The 23,340-nt window shown below is 43.6% G+C and overlaps 1 protein-coding gene across 1 annotated transcript in view; it reads right to left on the reverse strand.

Moving 5' to 3' along the window:
* Positions 1-300: 300 nt before the first annotated feature.
* The window catches only part of mfsd13a (major facilitator superfamily domain containing 13A), a 56,396-nt gene continuing 33,356 nt past the window's right edge, over positions 301-23,340 (reverse strand). Inside the window, exons 6-9 of the mRNA XM_038821658.1 lie at positions 19,383-19,479; positions 18,131-18,302; positions 4,551-4,744; positions 301-3,507 (exon numbers count right to left, since the gene is read on the reverse strand). Of these exons, the coding sequence (XP_038677586.1) occupies positions 3,254-3,507; positions 4,551-4,744; positions 18,131-18,302; positions 19,383-19,479 (717 nt within the window). The 3' untranslated portion in view covers positions 301-3,253. The remainder of the gene's footprint in view (positions 3,508-4,550; positions 4,745-18,130; positions 18,303-19,382; positions 19,480-23,340) is intronic.

Here is a 23,340-nt window from a genome sequence, read left to right on the forward strand (position 1 = left end):
TGATAAGGGCATAGTGTAGGTTAGATGGCCTTTAGTTTTTTTTCCATGTCGGTGCAACATCGAGGGCCGAAGGGCCTGTACTGCGCTGTATCGTTCTATATTCTATGTTTCTATTATTGATATGGGGATTGACATTTCATTACTGATTATTGTTCATTGTTGGGTGTAAATTTGGGAGAAAATGTGAAAAAGGAGATTAAAAATATATTTTTAAAAAAGTACTTCATGGCAAAGCAGAGATTTCTGGTGAAAGGTGCTAAATAAAGTAGACACCTGCCAAATACCAAGCAAACTTAAATGTTTTAGAACAAACAATACTTTTTATTTTGTTGCTTGCTGACTTTCAACGGTCTTTAAAATACTGCAAGGAACATTTAATATGTAATGGAAAATTCAGGCTTGTTATAACTTAAAAGCAAGGACTAATTTCACAGAAGTCCTTCATTTAATTCCTGAACACTGAAACATAATATTCTCGGAATAAAGATGGCAGTGATATACATTAGATTCCTTTTACACAATCCACAGTGGCTTTAAAAGCAAACGCTTTGAGCCAGTATACACAGCAACATTTCTGTTGTAATCCAATCTAATCAGCACTGCTGCTCAGTGCCAGGGACCCAGGTTCAATTCTAGATGTGCGTGTGGAGTTTGCACGTTCTCCCCTTCTCTACGTGGGTTTCCTCCCACAGTCCAAAGGTGGGCCGAGGTATATTGCTCTATCGGAGGGCCGGTGCAGACGTGATGGGCCGAACAGCCTCCTGCCCGATAGGGATTCTATGTATGTTCTTCAGGGAAGGAAATCTGCTGGCCTTACCTTCACAGTAACTTCATGGCATTTGTACGCCTACTTGAGACAATAATGTAGACTATTATTGTTATATGACTCCAGAACCACGGCTATTTGGTTGACTCTTAACTGCCCTCTGAAATGACCGAGCAAGCCATTCATTTCAAGCGCAATTTGGGATGGGCAACAAACAGGACCTGCCAGTGATGCCCACATCCCTTTCATTAATTTTTTAAAATCCACAGTAAGATTCTTCTAATCAGGTTAAAATTAGAGGCTCCTTTTACCCGACAGGTGCTATGGAAATCCACGAGGACCTGAATATGACTCCTTCGCTTCAGATTCAGTTTGAGGACCAATCGCCGGGACACCTTTAGCCAACCAGCTGATACCTAAGGCTAGTCATGTAAAGGTGGACTCAAATGAAAGTCAACAATGATCACCCCCATCCTCCAGCAGCTTGCATCACGTGTGTGATGGAAGACTGGCCACATGTCAGCTGCTGCATTGGAGAATAGATGTGAACCTGGAGCGTGGTAGGTTAGAACCCCCAAAGACATGGGGCTGGAGTCTCCGCAGCCCTGCAGCAAAATCACATTCGGCTCAGGGGCGAAGAATGGCCGTTTGAGGAAAGTGGGACCAGCACCGCTGATGCGCGGGAATCATTCGCGCGCGGCTAGGGGGACATTGACAGAGGCGCGCCGCTCCCCCCCACCCCCCCAAACGCACAAAACTGGCAAAAGAGATGGAATTCTACAATGTGAAAACTATTAAAATGAGTTACAAACAAAAAGTGATCGATAGAAGACAAGTTGACCTGTGAAGCCTGCCCCATGTATATGATTGAAGCATCATAGCTTGATACTTTCTCTGCTCTGTCTCCTGCAATACAATCTCAGGGGGGAGGCAAGAGAGAGGGTTAATAATAAGAGGGGAAACTTCTGGAAAATAAATATATCCAAGAATGCTTACAAGTATTAATTTTAAAATAACCTATGCTAGTCTGTGCTGCTTTAGTTATTCAAAGCTTTAGATAAGAAATTAAACATATAATTTAAAGCAAAATTTACAATAAAAGCTGGACAATTGAGCTTGGTTTACAATCCACAAATTATAAGTGCAATGTCTCCAGTACTGAGACTTCCGTATAAAATAAACCAGACATGACTTCCTTTCAGTTTGCATGTTAATATTAAACACTAATTAGGTTTCCAGATGATTTGTGATCCCTTGATAAATTAACATGTTCAAGTATGATGTCTATAAACCTCCCTCAACTTTCATTAAGACCACACAAAGCATAAGCTGCCAATTTCTGCAGGCATAAAACTGGGAAAATCAGAATTTCTTGGACTACGGTTGATTCATGCAATGAGTGTTCAGTCAGGGATGAAGAAATTGGTGGCAAAATTTGGGCAATTTTGTGTAGTGATGCTGACTACACAAGAGATCCCTCATTACCAGGACCTGCTCCATTCCTTAACGTACAAACCTTGCCAGAACCAGTCTCAATGCTACAGTATTATTTTTCCTCAAATGAATTCTGCTTCTCATGCAGCTGAGTTTTATTAATGCTACAGAATGGAAAATTTCCTATTATATATACAAAGTATCAGCAGTAAACACTTGCTGCCAGGTTAGGTACAGCATGGTCAGGTTCAAGATAAAGCTCCCTCTTTGCCCCAATGTGCCTCAACTACCAGCTTTGCAAGAGGCCATCTTCTTGTACTATTGTGGCAACTTCTGGTTTCCTAAACCAGCCATCCTGTAGCATCCATGCGACTTACGATTTAATCCGAAATTAAGAGACGTTTGGTACTTGAAATTTAAGCCTACTTGGAAGTTGGCCAAAACTCATTTTACTGGAGTGGAATTTGAACGCAGCTCCAAGGGGTGAACGGCCATTACAAACCCATTATTTCCTACTACCATTGTGTACACAACGGCAGTGTGTTGATATATTGGAAGGTGGTCAGCATTAATGCTCAGTGGGGAATAAAAACCAACATGACAACATCAATCTTTAGCTCAATCCAAATTTTAAAAATACATATGCACGGCTCCAAGAATGATGAATTGATGGTGGAATTACATTCTGCTGAATTTTACAACATGATGAGGGTTAACAGACTCTGCAATTCTTAAGCCCTTGTGCATTCAACCTATCAAACAGTTCTTGAAATGTATCTTAGACTTCAAAGTATAATTTGTGGTCCCCTCCAGTAAACATTAAAAAGTGAAGTAAAAAATGTATCAGGCACAAGGGTCTTATTAACCAATAGTCTTAAAACACTTGAAATTGCTACATCAGCGAGGTCTCCAAATTCACACTGAAACCATCTAAAAACAAATATTGGTCCACTGAAGGTGGAGGCTTCCATATCCTGAGCTGTTTTAGAAAGTAATGTTCCATATACTAAACATGGCGGATCTTGTTGGCTCCTGCACATTCAGGGTGGTGACCTAAACAGCTTTAATGTCCATTCGGCCTTCCTGATGCGTGCTCTGCCTCAATGATTTTATCGTCTGGAGTTTTTTACCATGGAGGTTAAATTGAGACCAGGCTAGCAGCTGCAGCACGGCACAGGTGATGGGGATGAAGACCAACAGGTAGAAGCAACCTTGGCGGACTGCCATCACCCAGGCCACGTTTGGCCCCACCACTGGCTTTGTGTTCACGATATCACGGAGAACATCGTGTTGAAAAATGTCATACCCTGAAAAGCAAACATTAGAAAATCACGTGAGAAAACCAAAATCAAATACAAAAACGTGACACAAGAGACAGTAACTCTGGTGGGAAACCGACAGAACCTGATTAGCAGTCAGTTTATATTCCCCAATTTCACTTTCTGATGATTTCAACGAGGAACGTATTTGGGCAGGTGTGAAACAGGCAGTCAATCTGATCCAGTCAATTTCACCTCCAATCTTGCCAAACAACATTTCAGGGATACGCGCTCGGCCAAAAAACCTGCCCCCCCCCGGCTTGTCGGGCCCGAGATCCTTAATGCCCACAGAGAAGCAGACAAGGCCTCAGTTCAAATATCCCATCTGAAGGACAATCTCCAAAATGCAGCACTCTCTCAGAACTGCACCATGTTTCATCCGAGACAATATGCTCCAGTCTCTGGCTTGGGACCAATCCAGTTATCATTTGATTGAGATGAGTGTGCTACCACTTAACCAAAGTTGATGCTGTTAATTTGTGAACTGTGCAACTCAATTCTTGGCGAGAGGGGAGGTGGGGGAAGAGAATGGTGCAGTGTCTGGGCAGAATACGCCATCACATTCTTAAAACGTATTTGTTTCATAATGGAGTAAATTTTACATCTATGATCCACTGACAAAAAAAAGAGCTCGTACGTAGCCCAAGCCTGGGCTATAAATACAGGGCAAGTCACCAATAAATCCAATACGCAATTCAGGAGAAACCTCATTTTACTCAGAGAATGGATATTCAGTAGAATGTGGAACTCACTAACAAAAGAAACAGCTGGGTGAGCAACATATAGGCATTTAAGCAAAAGCGAGATAAACATTTGAGGGAGAAGGGAATCAAAGGATATGTTGATAGGATTAGATGCAGTCTGGTGGGAACATGAACACTGACACGGACCAGTTGCACTGAACAGCTTTTAACTGTAGCACATTCTATGTGAAAGGAATAAAAGAGCAGTGGTAAAGGGAAATGGAGCAGACAGAAGCTGTAACACCATTGAACAGTCCTCCAGATCAAATAAGTGACTCAATCAGCTACCTGTGTAAACATACAGAAGCCATGTCCCGATTAATGGGGCAAATGTCTGTCCAGGTTTGGTCACCAGGGCAACCATTCCAAATAGCAATGCCGACGCTGCCTGCTTCCTCTTGTTCATCACAAAATCTTCATCTACAAGGTCCGAGATGACCAGGTTCAGGAGTTTGCAGGTCCCCTCTGTGAATACCCGGTTACTGGAGAATGACACAAATAAAACGTTAGAATAAGATGAACCACAAAATAAGGAGTTAACTCAGTGATTTAATTTTATTTTTAAAATAGATTTGCACTTTTATGTTACAAATTTCTGTTTGTACGTTAACTTAAGTGCCATAGCCGTGCATAATATCAAACAAAGGTTACCAAGGCAGAGTTAAAATTACAAAGGAGAGATAGAACAAAGAGTGAGAAAAACAAAACACTAACAACGAGAATCACTATCCATATTTTCATGGATGGCAAATTTGATTTTCTCCAGTTGGAAAACTTCCGACAGGTTGGACAGCCAGTCTGCAGCTTTAGGTGGTGCTCATCGCCAACCGAGCACAATTCTTCGGCGGGCGATCATGATTTTCAACTTTTCAGGGGTTGGGGGGGGGGGGGGGGGGGGGGGGGGAAATGCTATTTCTGTCCTAAGCCCAGGAAACCATAAAACCTATAACCAGGTTCATAAAAATGAAGGTTTCAATTGGAGTAGTGTTCAGCAGTAGATAATTTGATGCCAATGAACTGAAATCTGCTCTGAACTACAACAATTAGACAAGAAAATGAATGGAACTGGATATCATAGCGATCGAATGCCAAGAAGCTGGTTGCCAGGGCGGCACGGTAGCACAGTGATTAGCACTGTTGCTTCACAGCTCCAGGGTCCCAGGTTCAATTGCCGGTTACTGTCTGCGGGGAGTCTGCTTGTTCTCCCTGTGTCTGCATGGGTTTCCTCCGGGTGCTCTGGTTTCCTCCCACAAGTCCCAAAGATGTGCACGTTAGACGGATTGGACATTCTGAATTCTCCCTCAGTATACCCAAACAGGCGCCAGAATGTGGTGACTGGGTATTTTCACAGTAACTACATTGCAGTGTTAACTAATGTAAGCCGACTTGTAACACTAATAAAGATAAATAATAATAATAATCTCTTATTGTCACAAATAGACTTACATTAACACTGCAATTAAGTTACTATGGAAAGCCCCAAGTCACCATATGCCAGCGCCTGGTCGGGTACACAGAGGGAGAATTCAGAATATCCAATTTACCTAAAACAGCACGTCTTTCGGGACTTGTACTAGGAAACCCGAGCACCCGGAGAAAACCCACACAGACACAGGGAGAATGAACAGACTCCGCACAGACAGTGACCGGGAATCGAACCGGAGACCCTGGAGCTGTGAAGCAACAGTGTTACCCACTGTGCTACCATTATTATATTCCTTGTTGTAACCTCTTAAAGCTGTGGTATTATGTTTTGGAAATGTAAATACCGGGCAGCACAAGTGGATAGCACTGTGGCTTCACAGCGCCAGGGTCCCAGGTTCTATTCCCTGCTGGGTCACTGTCTGTGCAGAGTTTGCACGTTCTCCCCGTGTCTGGGTGGGCTTCCTCCATGTGCTCCGGTTTCCTCCCACTGTCCAAAGAAATGCAGGTTGGGTGGATTGGCCATGATAAATTGCCCTTCGTGACCATAAAGACTAGGAGGGGTTATTGGGTTACGTGGATAGGGTGGAAGTGAGGGCTTAAGTGGGTCGGTGCAGACTCGATGGGCCGAATGGCTTTCTTCTGCGCTATGTTCTATATACATTTATAAATGAATAAAACACCTATTTATATAGCACCCTCCACATTCTCTGGACAACCTGGGTCGTCGGCGCAGGCAGAAGTGCTAGCCACCGGGCCACCCTTAAATTATTCCCCTACTCTGGTTCTTTCATTACTTACAGTAAGCTCAGGCTAGCAGTCTTTTTTTTTTTTAATTTAGATTACCCAATTATTTTTCCAATTAAGGGGCAATTTAGCTTGGCCAATCCACCTACTCTGCACATTTTTGGGTTGTGGGGGCGAAACCCACGCAGATACGGGGAGAATGTGCAAACTCCACACAGACAGTGACCCAGGGCCGGGATTCAAACCTGGGACCTCAGCGCCGTGAGGCGGTTGTGCTAACCACTAGGCCACCGTGCTGCCCAGGCTAGCAGTCTTTTTAAAAAAATTTAGAGTGCCCAATTCACTTTTTCCAATTAAGGGGCAATTTAACGTGGCCAATCCACCTAGCCTGCACATCTTTGGGTTGTGGGGGCGAAACCCACGCAAACACGGGGGAGAATGTGCAAACTCCACACGGACACTGACCCAGAGCCGGGATCGAACCCGTGTCTCGGCGCCGTGAGGCAGCCGGGCTAACCCACTGCGCCACCGTGCTGCCCTCCAGCAGTCTTTTAATACTCCATTAGTGGGGGTATAACGAGGTCACTTTTAGAAATGGACATTGAAATGTAAAACGGGCAGGGGAGGGAAAGAGAGGAAAAAGATCAGGGGGCATCAGAGTTGTTTTGGGGGTTCGCGGGATGTTGGGGGTAAAGAGGTAAATTCAGAAATAAACTAACTGAAAGGCATACAAAGAATACAAATGGATCGAGAGTGTCAATGAAGCTACAACAGATGGTGGGATTCTTCGATCACTTAAATTACCTGGGGTTAGGGAATGAGTCTCAAAACATGAAAGGAAATAAGTTGGTGAGGCAATATTTGGAATTGGGAATCTCAAGTGGAAATACACCCTTAGATATAGGTTGTGTTGCATTTAGTTATTATTGCTGTTCTCATTACCATATATCAAACTTTTACAGTGATTATGTTAAAACATGGAAAAGGGCAAATGGAAGTTTGATTAAATGTGGCATCGGTAATGAGACATAGGGATTGGTTTTTAAATACGTAATTGAATAAGCTTTGAATATGGTGAGAAAAGTATGTATCTCAGAGTCACTCTGGGAAATAGGGTTGCCCAAACTAATGATCTCATGCGTTCACTGGGGGGGGGGGAAATGTGGTACTGAAAACAGGCACATTGGCCAGGCCAGGCACAGAAAGTGTCACCGGAGGCCCGTCTGCGAGAGGACTCAAGTCAACACATAAACTAATCATCGCTATATGGACTTTATGATTGCCCACTCACGTTTACACACAAGAACAAGGCCATGCTATGAATATGGAACAAATTACCAAACAGGTGATCAACTTTGCAACAAGACGAAGGACAGACAAAAGAAGCCGCCAGACTCTAGAATAGGCTGTTAGCTGGTCAGATCAGGGTGTTTCAGAGGACAATAGTTCTGGATTGAGTCACCATGGATAAACCCACTAATAAGTTGGGATCTGGATGGGACAATGACCAATTGTGGCCGTATATCGGTGACTCACTGTTAGCACACCAGTATAAAGGGAGGAACATAACTTTAGCGATAACCTGGAAGTTCCCCGGGCACAACCATCGCAGGAAGAAGGGACCCTGGGATTCAATGCCCAGAGAAAATATCCACATTGAGTGATTGTAGCATGGCCAGTCTCATTCACTAAGGGTAAAACCTAGAGCTCAGCTGTGAGTGAGTCATACTTTGATGAATGAGGGAATTGTGAATAAAGTTGCGTTAAATCATGAGAGTGGAAATGGACTACGGCTTGAATTTATCACCATCAGTTTACCAATCAGCAATGAAATAAAGAATTAATAGAAGTAGGCATTTTAATAAATTCCTGGCAATGCTACATACATAGCAATGAAACAATGATAAACACAATGCTAAGCTAGCTCATTAATAGCAACAACATTTTAAACCAGCTAACATCCGTTCCAAACTAAGTGTTGACCAGAAATGCATCCTAAATACAAACCCGACAACATATTTTATGTGGGAAGGAATCCAATTGTCATTTATGTTTGTTTTCACGTTACTAAGGAAAGAACTAATTGTTGATTTTATATACTTTTTATCCAACAGCCAAACGACAATAATTCAACAGTCACTCAAGATCAAAATCAGCTGCTTTTTAAAAATTCGATCTCAATATATTATTTAATGCCAATAGCGGGGCTTCTTTAACAGCGTCATGGCAACCAAAAACAAGTCAATATTATAGAAAAACTTGGTAATACCAAAGTAACATGGACACACAAGACTGCTATTAGTTTTGTAACAGCAGCAAGGCAGCCCATTGTATGAAGACGTGGCTCATGATTTCTACATTGTAGTGAAAGGGTCCTTTCTGTTTACTCCCTTATTTCCCAATTCTTTTATTTTGCCATTACCATGGGTGATTAATGGGCATGTATCTTTTAGTCAAGCAGCAGAGAATGAGGAATTCAGAAGTTGCAGGGGAACACACATTGCTAGTTTGAACAGGAAATTCAGACTTTCGGCACCCGAGAGATGGGGGCGACTCGGTTTGACGGATTGGCCAAAGAATTGGCAAAAAAAGGCTGTACTCTGACCGGTAACAGGTGGTGATTGGATCATAAACCAGTGGGAGGATTCGCAGAGACCTGAGAGAGCAGTTAAGCCCTAGACAGAGGAAGACAAGGACCTGCTTTTCTCTCCCTCTCCAGAAAGGCTGTGAGTGCTGTATTCTTGAGAAAACAGAGGCTTGAATGAACCTACAGTAAAAACCTTGAACTGGAAGCAAAGTCTGAAGAGGAAACATAGAAAGAGAAAATAGGAGGCGGCCATTCGGCCCTTCGAGCCAGCTCCGCCATTTATTATGATCATGGCTAATCATCCAACTCAGAAGCCTAATCCCACTTTCCCCCCATATCCTTTGATCCCCTTCGCTCCATGTGCTATTCTGAAGCACTGCTTCTTGAAAACATGCAATGTTTCGACCTCAACTACTTCCTGTGGTAACAGATTCCACAGGCCAACCACTCTGGGTGAAGAAATTTCTCATCGGTATCCTAAATGGTCTACCATGTATCCTTAGACTGTGACCGTTGATTCTGGACATACCCACCATCGGGAACATGCATCTACCCTGTCCAGTCCTGTTAGAATTTTATAGGTTTCTGTGAGTTCCCCTCTCATTCTTCCGAACTTCAGTGAATACAATGCGAACCGATTCAATCTCTACTCGTACGTCAGTCCCACCATCCCAGGAATCAGTCTGGTAAACCTTCACTGCACTCCCTCTCGAGCAAGGACATCCTTAAGGAGACCAAAACTGCACACAGTATTCTAGGTGCGGCCTCACCAAGGCCCTGTATGTATGTATGTATGCAATTGTGTTTAAAGTTACAAACCTGTTGACTGGGCAGCCAGTCTTCAGATATTTTTCTAAGAATTATTGCTTAATTCATTGGTGTTGTGGCTCCGGGTCAGGTGGGGCTGTAATTGACCGCGCACTAGCCCAGGGTGTTGTTACAGTGGCTGTGCAGTCTATTTACTGACACTGTGTTTTACTCAATTAGTTTGTTCAAGACTGGAGTTTCAGTTCATCAGCTTCCAGCAGAGTGCAGTGCAATTAAAACAGGTTATATTTTTTATGCTATTGAAATAGATTATTCTTTTACAAACAGGACTTCACTATAAATAACAAACCATTGAGCAATAGGAAATGTTTCCATTTCAATATAATAATTTAGGTATTACATTCTTAACAAACAAGGGGGAAAATAGCTAATGAGATTTGGTCCTTAAATGGCCCTGCAGTTGTGTTTGATCGCCAGATGACGGGCACATCTGGGCAGTGAGCACAGATCACCAGGTAGGTCAATTATGCAGATCACTGCTGCAGATCATTTTAATGTTCGTGTTAGGTTCCATGTGCACACATATTTTACAAATAAGGGGGGTTTGAGACAAGTCAATGGCATAGAAATAACTGCAGTACAGAAGAACTTGAGCTTTTAAAAATTCTATTCTTATGGACAAGAGAAACCACACAATTAAAGGATATTATGTGGTCAAGTGAAGTCCAAATAGCTTGATCAAGTTGCCTGCAGATATATTAACTGTAAAATGTACTTCACCAAAGAGTGAAAATAATGCTCAAAAATGAATATTGGTTGGAGGTATGGCAGCACAGTGGTTAGGTCTGTTGCTTCACAGCACCAGGGACCCAGGTTCGATTCCTGGCTTGGGTTACTGTGCGGAGTCTGCACATTCTCACTGTGTCTGCGCAGGTTTCCTCCGGATGCTCCCGATTTCCTCCCACAATTCCCGATAGACGTGCTTGTTAAGTCAATTGGGCATTCTGAATTCTCGTTCAATGTGCCCGAACAGACGCCGGAATGTGGCGACGAGGGGCTTTTCACAGTAACTTAATTGCAGTATTAATGTAAGCCTACTTGTGACACTAATAAGGATTATTATTAGGTACAAGATCCAGTTGAGACCAATGGCTATAAAAAATAGTGGAAAAGAGGATTGATGATGGTTGTGGTCGTGACAATAAAAGGTCTTTTTCAGCTATGTTAGGGGGGTCAGAGTATAATCCGAGGCCACATAAGAGATTTCAGGACAGTTTAGGGCGTGGAAAGGTGGTAATAAATAGGACACTGTCTCCCTTTCACTACCTTAGAGGATATGAAAATTCCAATGGTGACAAGAGATGCTACTAAGATTAAATCCTTGGAATATGTGGAAATGATCCTGGTGAGCATTAGGCAGATTGTGCTGCTGGAGTCAGCGGCACTGACCCTAGAATGCAAAATGAAATGGGTACGATAACAGAGGGAGTCAGGGTCAGATGCCAAGTGCCGGGAAGTATTTACTTTCCACAGAAAGCCACTGATCTCTGGAATAATTACTAACATATGCGGTAGATATGGATTCACTGCATTCTTTTTTTAAAAAGTTGCATAAATTCTTTGGGGTTGAACAACATCACCAGTTAAAGAAGATAGGCGAGACACAGCTGGAACCTCAGTTAACGCAGTCTTCTGAAGTTTTCCCAATTACATTCAGGGATCAGAGAGAAATCTTTTCAGAGCTTTTCCTCGAACTGTCCTGAGGATTGTTCCCCCCCCCCCCCCCCCCCCCCCCCCCCCCCCCCCTCCCAGGAGATTGCGTGACAGAAGGAAAGGAACGTGCTGATATATGTGCAATTGAACATATCAGAATGGGCACCTCTGGCCCATTTTTACATATTTAAACACGTGCTGTAAAGAGGTAGAAGTGCTACAGACAGCAGTACAGAGGGACACTCTGATTTAACAATCTAATGCAATTTAAAAGTCAAAAGAACTTGCAAACTGAATTGATAATTGCTGCATATCAAAAGTTAAGTGGGCAGATGGAACAGCCATTTGTAACCCATCAATATTTAACAAATAAATGACAACTTTTAAAGAAATACTTGCTGCTATGTAGTGCCGTCATCAGATTTAAAGTAATTGGCAAAAGTAGCAATGGCGACACGAGAAAAATCTTTTTCGCACATGGCATGGTTAGGATTTGAAATTTACTGCCCAAGAGTGTGTTGGGGGCAGGATCAAACGAGGCATTCAAAGGGGAACTGCATTATTATCGGTTGTATTTCTTTGTTGCTTCAAGGAGAAAAGGGGAATGGAGGTGCCCACACTCTGGACTCTTGTAAAACACGATGAGGCTGAAGGATGTTGCTCAGTACAATCAAAAGGTGGTGAACTGCCCAAAGCCCGAGCAAACATGTCACTGATGTCAGTGCACATCGTGAGACGCTAAACCGGCAGTATTCCCCGATATATAGCAGCCCTTTCTCTTTACTTCATTAGTGCAAGACAGCAATTAATATTTACACAACTGATCCCCTGATACAACAGAAGACAAGAGTGTGGTGGACATCTATTCCTTTTTGGTAGAATTTGGTGTTCTTGAACTCGGCTACTTGAGACTTTAGAAGTGTCCTCACTCATTTCTGTAATTTTTTTTTCAGGGGTGTGGGTGTTGCTGGTTAGGCCTGCATTTATTGTCTATCCCAAGTTGCCCTTCAGAAGGTGGTGGGTAACCTTCTCGAACCGCTGCAGTCCTTGTGGTGTAGATACACTCACTGTGCTGTTAGAGAGTTCCAGGATGTTGCCCCAGTGACAATGAAGGAACAGCAATATATTTCCAAGTCAGGGTGGTGAGCGACTTGGAGGGGAACCTCCAGGTGATGGGGTAGATGGTACTCGAGTAGTTATTTCAGTATCTGTCACAGTATCTGGGCAGCATGGTAGCACAGCGGTTAGTACAGTTGCTTCGCAGCTCCAGGGTCGATTCCCGGCTTGGGTCACTATCTGTGCGGAGTCTGCACGGGTTTCCTCCGGGTGCTCTGGCTTCCTCCCACAGTCCAAAGATGTGCAGGTCAGGTGGATTGGCTATGCTAAATTGCCCTTAGATTCCAAAAAAGGTAAGGTGGGGGTTATGGGGATAGGGTGGAGGTATGGGCTTAGGTAGGGTGCTCTTTCCAAGGTGCAGACTTGATGGGCCAAATAGCACTGTAAATTCTATGATTCTATAGATATTGAGAAGTCCTCAAACAGAATCCAAAATCGTCACTGTCTCTGGTCTCCATTCCAAAGTATAGCTCTCTAGATCTTCTAATGGTAGAACTTAGAGGTTTCTGCAAACTAACCTGACACAGGGGGCAGCACAGTGGCACATTGCTGTCTCACGCCGCCGTGGTCCCAGGTTCAATCCCAGCTCTGGGTCATTGCCCGTGTGGAGTTTGCACATTTTCCCAGTGTTTGCGTGGGTTTCAACCCAACAACCCAAAGATGTGCAGGGTAGGTGGATTGCCCCTTATTTAGAAAAATGAATTGGGTACTCTAAATTTTTTGAAAAATAAACTCACTTCACGTGGCAAGTAACTTATCAGCATGATGTTGCCAAAATCTTTTTTTTAAAAAATATTTTATTCAGGTAGGTATAATTTTAACAATTTTAACAGCAAGGTATTTAACTAACAAAATAACGACATCCTCCCCAAACCCCAGCCAACATGGCTTACACAAACAGGACCTCCTTTCCCGACGCCATGAGCACCCTACCCAAGCCCACGCCTCCCCTTCCCTCTACCATTGCTAACCTCAACCTCCCATGCCTCCTCTTTTTCCCCTGTTGCTCAAATCTTTCATCGTCCGCCTGTTCGGTGTATGATATTGGACATCGCTAGGGTCATAGCTGGTACCAATTTCTCGTTGATGGTGTAATTCCTACCCCTCTCCCTGGTTCAGTACTTGACTTTGAGAGATTTTCCCACTCCAAGTAATTTGCGTTTGTTGTAACGAGTTTAGAACAGCACCTTAGATAATAATGAAGTGCGAATAACTAATGGAGGAGAAACAGATTATGGACAATTGGGGAGGTCCATGAGATATAAGTGTTAATATATAGTCAAGGAAGTTGATTGGGGCAGACAGCCGAATAGACAGAAGGCATAATCAAAGAACTACAAAAGGTATAATTGACCAGTCCCGGAGAAGGGAGGGAAGCAGTTACCACCCAGCAGTCCTAGAAAGTGGACAGACCAATTTCCAACCACCACGCCTGAAAGCCAAGTTTATAGTAGCTTCTACGTCTCCGAGCCAAAGCAGTGCAGAGAACCACTGTAACATCTTTACTGAACCATGAAAAAGACGGTTCCCAGATTGGAGTATCATCCCTGTATTGTGCGGTAACTATAGCTGGTTATTCAATTTGAATGCTGTTTGGGGAACAGGAGAAGTCTTACAGAGTTCAGGTATTGTAGATATATTTTGTAACAAGAGATATGATATATAGAAACTGCGGGTGTAGTAATTCATACACCTTAATTGCGGAGAGTAGAGTAGTCCTGTGTATGTCTTTTCTTTAATAAATAGTCTTTAATAATTGTTGCACAACGACTTGGCTATTTGTACTTGCTGCGGTTTCATCTTTCTCCTCCTACCAAAACAAAACTATACATCCCAAAAACCGGTGTTCCAAATTGGGAGACCCTTGCAGATAACGTGCTTTGTGACATAAAAGACTTTTGTGCATCAAGTGGCTGCGATTCAGTAGGCATATTCACCTGCAGATATCCCTGTGAAAGATCAATTTTACTGAATTCCTGTCCTCCAGAAAGTCAAGCAATCAGTGTCAGTGGATAATGTTCTGTGCACAAAACTGGTTCATCGTAGTTTTAAAACCTCCACAAATTGTCACTGAACCATCCACTGGTGTTGCACAATAACTTGCAGCAACAGGTTCGATGATTCCTGTCCTTACTAATCGGTCTAGTTCTTCAACTTCAGGCTTGATGGCATATAATGCAGTTCTAGCTTTGAGACATTTGGGTGCACTGTCTGGTTTAAATTTTAAGTGTACTTCAACTCCAGTCATAAAGCCGAGTGAATCTTCGAACACCTTCTCATACTTCTTCAGAAGTTGTTGCAAGTTGCTCTTCAACCATTCCCCAGTTAAGCTTAATTATAGCCAACCATGCTCTGTCAAACTGAGCAGGAAAATTCCTTAGATGTAAAGAAGTAACTTCGCTGTCTGTCCATTTGTTTCTACTTTCACCATAACGTATCCTTTTAATGGTACGACCTCTTCAGTGCAGGTCCTTAGACAGATGCCTCAGTTTTTGATGATAAAATTGTCTCAGTATTAGCGATACTGCTGCAGCCGGATCCACTCCATTTTACTTTCACGACCGTCGCATTTTGGCTATGCCCAAAAATGTTGATCTCGGTTGCCAAAAGTCCTAGCTTTAGCTCAAGCTCGGTTTTGATTTGAGGGATCTTGAGCTTCCTCCATTAATTTATAGACACAACTAGACTGTTTACTTGTATCGTTCTTCTAGCGCTTTCTTGGTGTAGAAGTTGGAGTCCATCATGCCTTGGCAATGTGGCCCTTCTTACCACAGTTCTGACATGTATTCGATACACTCCATCATTGCCCCGCTAAGTCCAGCGGTAACATCGTCGCATATTTCCAGCCTGTTCTTGTCGTATCCATTGAGGATCATAGCTCCATCGGTGAAGATTTTCTTGTTGCAAACTCCATTGATCTGGCACCTTCCACAGCAGCTTCCCGAGTCAAATCACTTACAGTAAGAAGCTTCCTCTGTATTGCTTCACTGCCTAACCTACAAACCAGGCTGTCTCAAGGATATCAAATATCAAACCAAATACACATCAGGCCAAACTTCTAAAGATGCTATAAACTGAAAAATGGTTTCACCTTCCTGACTATGGCAGTGGAATCTAAACCTTTCTGCAATCAATAATGGTTTAGGAGTGAAACGTCCCTTTAAGTTTTCATTAATTCACTGAAGAACTCGTCTCCTGGTTTTGCTGTATGAACAAGATTCTGTAGCAGCGTAAACGCTTTACGGCCAACTGAGCTGAGAAACGTTGTGATCCTTAGATCCTCTGGTGTCTGATTAGCTATAAAAGCAATTGGAATCTTGCTTCCTATGAATTCCATGTTTCATAATCCTCAAACATGTCCATGGTGCCTGTTGTTCCCACCATTTTTGGATCCTGCCTCCTAGGGTCTACACTTCCTCCCTTCCGACTGTGTTTGAAAGTCTGCAGAAACAAGCAACAAGGAAATCTTTCCCTTTTACGGAGTATTTAGACTATTCTCCTAAGTACTGGCCCATGCAGAGTCGGCAGACTTTGAAATCCCCGTTCCCCACAGTTCATGTAGCTTTGCCATGTGCATGGTCCCTGCAGGCCAGACCCCACTCATTTCAATGCAAGCACGCTGGCCTTGTTACTCACAGCTGCTGTTGCAAACCTTTGTCAAACCTTCATATCGCTAACAGTGCTTTGCCCGATGTCTGTCCCACGTGAGCCTGGTTCGGAGAATCTTCTGCTGCTCCCAATGCCGTTGATGAAAATTTTAAAAAATAAATAAATTTAGAGTATCCAATTTTTTCTTTCCCAATTAAGGGGAAATTTAGTGTGGCCAATTCACCTACCCTGCACAACTTTGGGTTGTGGGACGAGATCCAAGCAGACACGGGGAGAATGTACAAACTCCCAGTCGATTAAAATCTTGCCAGCGATTATTTTGCCTCAAACCTCATCGCCAGTTTTGTCTCCTGTTATATTTCTTTGTTGCCGCTAAGAGAAAAGGTACGGAGGTGCCCATACTCTGGATTCTTGTAAAACCCAATGAGAGCTTTATTTATTTATTTTAAATAAATTTAGAGTACCCAATTATTATTATTTTTTTTTAAAGGGGCAATTTAGTGTGGCCAATCCACGTAACCTACACATCTTTGGGTTATGGGGGTGAAACCCACGCAGACACGGGGAGAATGTGCAAACTCCACACGGACAGTGACCCAAGGCTGGGATTCGAACCCAGGTCCTCAGCGCCGTAGGCAGGAATGCTAACCATTGTGCCACGTGCTTCCCCCGATGAGAGCTTTATTAAGGGCGTTGCTCAATGTAATCATGATGGTGATCTGCCCAAAGCCCGTGCAAACACACTACTGATGTCACTACACATCACGTGACACAGAACCAGCAGGAATGTATACCCAGATACATAATATTATCGGAGAAGGAAGAATGTGTCGGGCTACAGGGGAAAGGCAGGGAAATGACATAAGGTGAAATGAAGAAATGAAAATCGCTTCTTGTCACAAGTAGGCTTCAAATGAAGTTACTGTGAAACGCCCCTAGTCGCCACATTCCGGTGCCTGTTCGGGGAGGTTGGTATTCGGGTAGAATTGAACCGTGCTGCTGGCCTGCCTTGGTCTGCTTTAAAAGCCAGCGATTTAGCCCAGTGTGCTAAACTGCTCCTTCAGAGTTCTGTGGCAGATACAATGGGCTGAATGGCCTTCTTCATTCTGTGATTACATACAATGAGGTGCTGTAACTTACGGAAGCAAAGGTAGTCGCCATTTTGCAAGATCTCACAAATAGCATTTTAGTGTTAGTTGGAGGAGGACTGATGGCCAGAACACTAGGAGAACCTTTCACTTTCCTTTGTATTATATTGTAATATCCCACCTGAAGCACAACACAACAGCCCCAATGGAACCTTTGACAGGACAGAAACACCTCTGATGGTGAGCACATAATCTGTGCTCCAAGCCCAATTTTGCACAACTTAAAATGGGTTGGATTGCATGCCATAGTGTAAACTGCAGTTAATTACAAAAAATGTAGTATTAGTGTTATGTACCATTATATAGGACTTAAAGTGATGAGGCGTCAGTGCTTTGGGTTCAAATGACAATATCGTCTCACCTCAATTGTAACTTTAAATACTACTGAAGGGTTTCTTTGAAACAATACAAAGTCTCAATTAAGTGGACTCCAGTTGAAATGTTGCAGCCTCAGTAACACTGCTGAATAAATAATCTTATTACACTCAAATGGTGCAGTAAGCTCCCAAGGGCTGAAATCAGACTTCTTGCCTTTTGGACACTTTCCTGCACCTGAATAGGGCTTCTGGAGATAATGAAGGGGAAGAGGAGACCTGAATCACGCCACTGAAATTCCCAATTTCCTTTCCTTCGGTTTTTTTAAACAGTGCAATCAAAGAACATGGTAACTCGAGTCTGTACTAGTTACTGCTGATGGACGAACAATTATACCAAAAGCTTACAGCTTTGCAAGTTTTATAGAGGAACCGCTGCTGTACCTGGCTATGAAGAAACAAAGTAGGTAGATTTGATCTGGTCCCGCCAGCAACATGATTAAGCTCAGAGCCAGTTTTAAGAAGAACAACCATCGGATAACCAGATATACCCCAAATCTGTGGCACAGTGACAGGAAGTAGAGGTTGTTTAAATGTGGAGCAATGTACGATACACCTAAAAAAAAAGAAGAAAAAATGCTTCAATTTTGCTTCTTATTTTCCATCCTTGGAGCATTCCTCCCAGCTTTCTCCTCCGGCCAGGATGAAAGGAGCTTTGCTGGAAATTACTGTGTCATCCCAGCCCATTGTCAATTTATAGTAAAGTCACCATAGTCCCAGGTGACCATCGGCTGCTTTCCCCTTGGGGGGGGGGGGGGGGGGGGGGGGGGAGCTGACTGGTGTAATTTAACCCGAGGGCCACCACACCCCAGGTGAGGGCAAGGTTGAGACAGCATAAATAACCTCAGCCAGTACGGGAATTGAACCTGTGCTGCTGGCCTCGCTCTGCATCATGAACCAGCTGTCCAGCCAACTGAGCTGAAGCGACCCCCAGCTACTTATACGTGATCACCAACTCCATCCCTCTCCCTACTCACTGTCCACGGCTGAACCAATCTTCCAATTTTGGTGTCACATTTGACGTGGGGTTAGGCTTCCGACTCTTTACCCAAGCCATCGCCAAGACTGTCTACTGACCCTGCCGAACTGTGCCCTCGCCTCACTTCATTTGCTGCTCTAAACTTGACTATTCCAATACTTTCATAGCTGGCGAGAAAGCTGAATTTGCAACCCATTCTTACCTTCCCTGTACTACTTCAAGCAAAGTGCAAACGATTCGTCTGAGGCACCCAATACTAGATTTTTTAAAACAAACTCTCCCGTGGCATCTCAAATTCTAATACGCTGTTTTTTTTTTAAATATAAATTTTGAGTACCCAATTCATTTTTTCCAATCAAGGGCAATTTAGTGTGGCCAATTCACCTAGCCTGCACATCTTTGTGCTGTGGGGGCGAAACCCACACAGACACGGGGAGAACGTGCAAACGCCACACGAACAGAGCCAGGATCGAACCTGGGACCTCGGCACCGTGAGGCTGCAGGGCTAACCCACTGCACCACCGTGCTGCCCTAATACGGTCTTTTCTGAACTCAACTCTTCAGCAGGCCGTCACCTACTTGGGAGGAGACAGAAACATTTAATTCACAGAGATGGTAATTGACAAGTTCAGCAACAATCACGGACATGGTGCTTACCGAGGAGAAAGGAACCCGTAGAGAGTGAAATCCTATCTGAAAGGAGATGTTCCATAAACAGTGGGAAGAAATTACTGTTGAAGTGGCAGTGAAATACCTTGGGGGGGGAAAAAAAAAGTTTGATATTTAACAGTGTTAAATCAGCGCACCTCAAAAAAATGGTCCCTGGTGCCGTGAGGCAGCAGTGATAACCACTGTGGCACCGTGCATTTGGATTGGATTTTGTTTATTGTCACATGTACCAAGGTACAGTGAAAACTATTTTTCTGCGAGCAGCTCAACAGATCATTAAGCACATGAAAAGAAAAGGAAATAAAAGAAAATACATAATAGGGCAACACAAGGTACACAATGTAACTACATAACACTGGCATCGGGTGAAGCATACAGGGTGTAGTGTTAATGAGGTCAGTCAGGAATCTGGTAACAGTGGGGAAGAAGCAGTTTTTGAGTCTGTTCATGTGTGTTCTCAGAGTCAACATTGTCATTTTCCCTCCAACTGGGCGAACGAGGCTTCTGGGGTCCACTCCCTGTTCTAGCTTGCTGTCTTCCCCTTCTTACTCCCAAGTATTCTTCCAGCCTGGCTTGGAGTATATTGGAACAATTATCAGCCAGTCTTCCCAAAAACATGCCATGTAATAGTGCATTCCCCCAGCAGAATCCCCAAGAGCAGGGTGAAATGTGATAACCGCTCTTCATAAATTACTAACAAATCTGCAATAAACTTAGATAAAGAAAATAATGGAAATCTCTGTAAAGTTTCTGTATGTGCAAATCTGGTCAAGTAACAGAACTGAATTAATTATTCATTTTGCTCCTTATGGATCTCAGGAATTGCTTTCTCCCCTCTGGAAGACCAGAGATTGCTTCAGAACGGAATTCTCCACTCTTTGTACACCAAGAGAAGTGTCAGAAACAAGCAGTCTCAGGTCAGGTATTGACAAATAGAGTGAAACTATGAAAATAAAATTGGTCAGCTGTAAACAGAAATGTGTATTTTCTTTCACTACCGACTTCTCATTGGCTAGATATACCCAAGTCGATTGTAAATGAGAAATTTGCATAAAAAGTAATCTCGGGCTGAAATTTATTCTCTCCCCAATTAGTGTTACTTGGTGACTCAGTGGAGCATTTGCCAACAAAGTTCAGGATAGCAAAAGATTTCCGAGCATCCAGCAATATGGTCACAAGAGTTCCACCTCTGTATAATTTTGTCTCCACTAAACTCTGCAGCACTTAACTGATCCCACACCATATCCAGCTCATCCATCATTCTCTGCTGGCTGATCTACACTGACTCATAGCCTTGGCAATGTCTCAAATTTAATGCGTTCTTCTTCCTGTCTTTGCTCCTCCCTCCCGCTCCTCATAGCTAATGCCCTCCAGACCAGGCAACATCCTGGTAAATCTTTTCTGCACCCTCTCTAAAGCCGCCACATTCTTCTGGTAGTGTGGTGACCAGAATTGAACACTATACGCCAAGTGTGGCCTAACTAAGGTTCTATACAGCTGCAACATGACTTGCCAATTCTTATACTCAATGCCCCGGCCAATGAAGGCAAGCATGCCGTATTTCTTTTCGACTACCTTCTCCACCTGTGTTGCCCCTTTCAGTGACCTGTGGGCCTGTACACCTAGATCTCTCTGACTGTCAATACCCTTGAGGGTTCTACCATTCACTGTATATTCCCTACCTGCATTAGAACTTCCAAAATGCATTACTCACATTTGTCTGGATTAAACTCCATCTGCCATCTCTCTGCCCAAGTCTCCAAATGATCTAAATCCTGCTGTATCCTCTGACAGTCCTCATCGTTATCCGCAATTCCACCAATCTTTGTGTCGTCTGCAAACTTACTAATCAGACCAGTTACATTTTCCTCCAAATCATTTATATATACTACGAACAGCAAAGGTTCCAGCACTGATCCCTGCGGAACACCACTAGTCACAGCCCTCCAATTAGAAAAGCACCCTTCCATTGCTGCTACTCTGCCTTCTATGACCTAGCCAGTTCTGTATCCACCTTGCCAGCTCACCCCTGATCCCGTGTGACTTCACCTTTTGTACCATGAGGGACCTTGTCAAAGGCCTTACTGAAGTCCATACAGACAACATCCATTGCCCTACCTGCATCAATCATCTTTGTGACCTCTTCGAAAACCTCTTATCAAGTTAGTGAGACACGACCTCCTCTTCACAAAACTATGCTGCCTCTCACTATTACGTCCATTTGCTCCCAAATGGGATCCTGTCTCTAAGAATTCTCTCCAGTAATTTCCCTACCACTGATGTAAGGCTCACCGGCCTGTAGTTCCCTGGATTATCCTTGCTATTCTTCTTAAACAAAGGGACAACATTGGCTATTCTCCAGTCCCCCGGGACATCACCTGAAGACAGTGAGGATCCAAAGATTTCTGTCAAGGCCTCAGCAATTTCCTCTGCAGCCTCCTTCAGTATTCTGGGGTAGATCCCATCAGGCCCTGGGGACTTATCTACCCTAATATTTTTCAAGACGCCCAACACCTCGTCTTTTTGGATCTCAATGTGACCCAGGCTATCTACACACCCTTCTCCTGACCCAACATCCACCAATTCCTTCTCTTTGGTGAATACTGATGCAAAGTATTCATTTAGTACCTCGCCCATTTCCTCTGGCTCCACACATAGATTCCCTTGCCTATCCTTCAGTAGGCCAACCCTTTCCCTGGCTACCCTCTTGCTTTTTATGTATGTGTAAAAAGCCTTGGGATTTTCCTTAACCCTATTTGCCAATGACTTTTTGAGACCTCTTCTAGCTCTCCTGACTCCTTGCTTAAGTTCCTTCCTACTTTCCTTATATTCCACACAGGCTTCATCTGTTCCCTGCCTTCTAGCCCTGACAAATGCTTCCTTTTTCTTTTTGATGAGACCTACAATATCTCTCTTTATCCAAGGATCCCGAAATTTGCCATATTTATCCTTCTTCCGCACAGGAACATGCCAGTTCTGAATTCCTTTCAACTGACATTTGAAAGCCTCCCACATGTCAGATGTTGATTTATCCTCAAACATCCGCCCCCAATCTAGGTCCTTCAGTTCCCACTTAATATTGTTATAATTAGCCTTCCCCCAATTTAGCACATTCACCCTATGACCACTCTTATCCTTGTCCACCAGCACTTTACAACTTACTGAATTGTGGTCACTGTTCCCGAAATGCTTCCGTACTGAAACTTCTACCACCTGGCCGGGCTCATTCCCCAATACCAGGTCCAGTTCAGTCCCTTCCCTAGTTGGACTGTCTACGTATTGTTTCAAGAAGCCCTCCTGGATGCTCCTTGCAAACTCTGCCCCGTCCAGGCCCCTAGCACTAAGTGAGTCCCAGTCAATATTGGGGAAGTTAAAGTCTCCCATCACAACAACCCTGTTGTTTTTACTGTTTCCAAAATCTGTCTACCTATCTGCTCCTCTATCTCCCGCTGGCTGTTGGGAGGCCTGTAGTAAACCCCCAACATTGTGACTGCACCCTTCTTATTCCTGATCTCTACCCTTATAGCCTCGCTGCCCTTTGAGCTGTCCTCCCGCAGCACAGCTGTGATATTCTCCCTAACCAGTAACGCAACTCCGCCACCCTTTTTACATCCCCCTCTATCCCGCCTGAAACATCTAAATCCTGGAACGTTTAGCTGCCAATCCTGTCCTTCCCTCAACCAGGTCTCTGTAATGGCAACAACATCATAGTTCCAAGTACTAATCCAAGCTCTAAGTTTATCTGCCTTACCCGTAATACTTCTTGCATTAAAACATATGTACTTCCAGGCCACCAGACCCACTGTTTTCAGCAACAGCTCCCTGTCTGCTCTTCCTCAGAGCCATACTGGCCCTATTCCCTAGTTCACCCTCAATGCTTTCACCTTCTGACCTATTGCTCCAGTACCCAACCCCTGCCATACTAGACTTTTAATTCCATATTTTA

This window comes from Scyliorhinus canicula, chromosome 16, assembly GCF_902713615.1.
Source record: "Scyliorhinus canicula chromosome 16, sScyCan1.1, whole genome shotgun sequence".
NCBI lineage: Eukaryota > Metazoa > Chordata > Chondrichthyes > Carcharhiniformes > Scyliorhinidae > Scyliorhinus > Scyliorhinus canicula.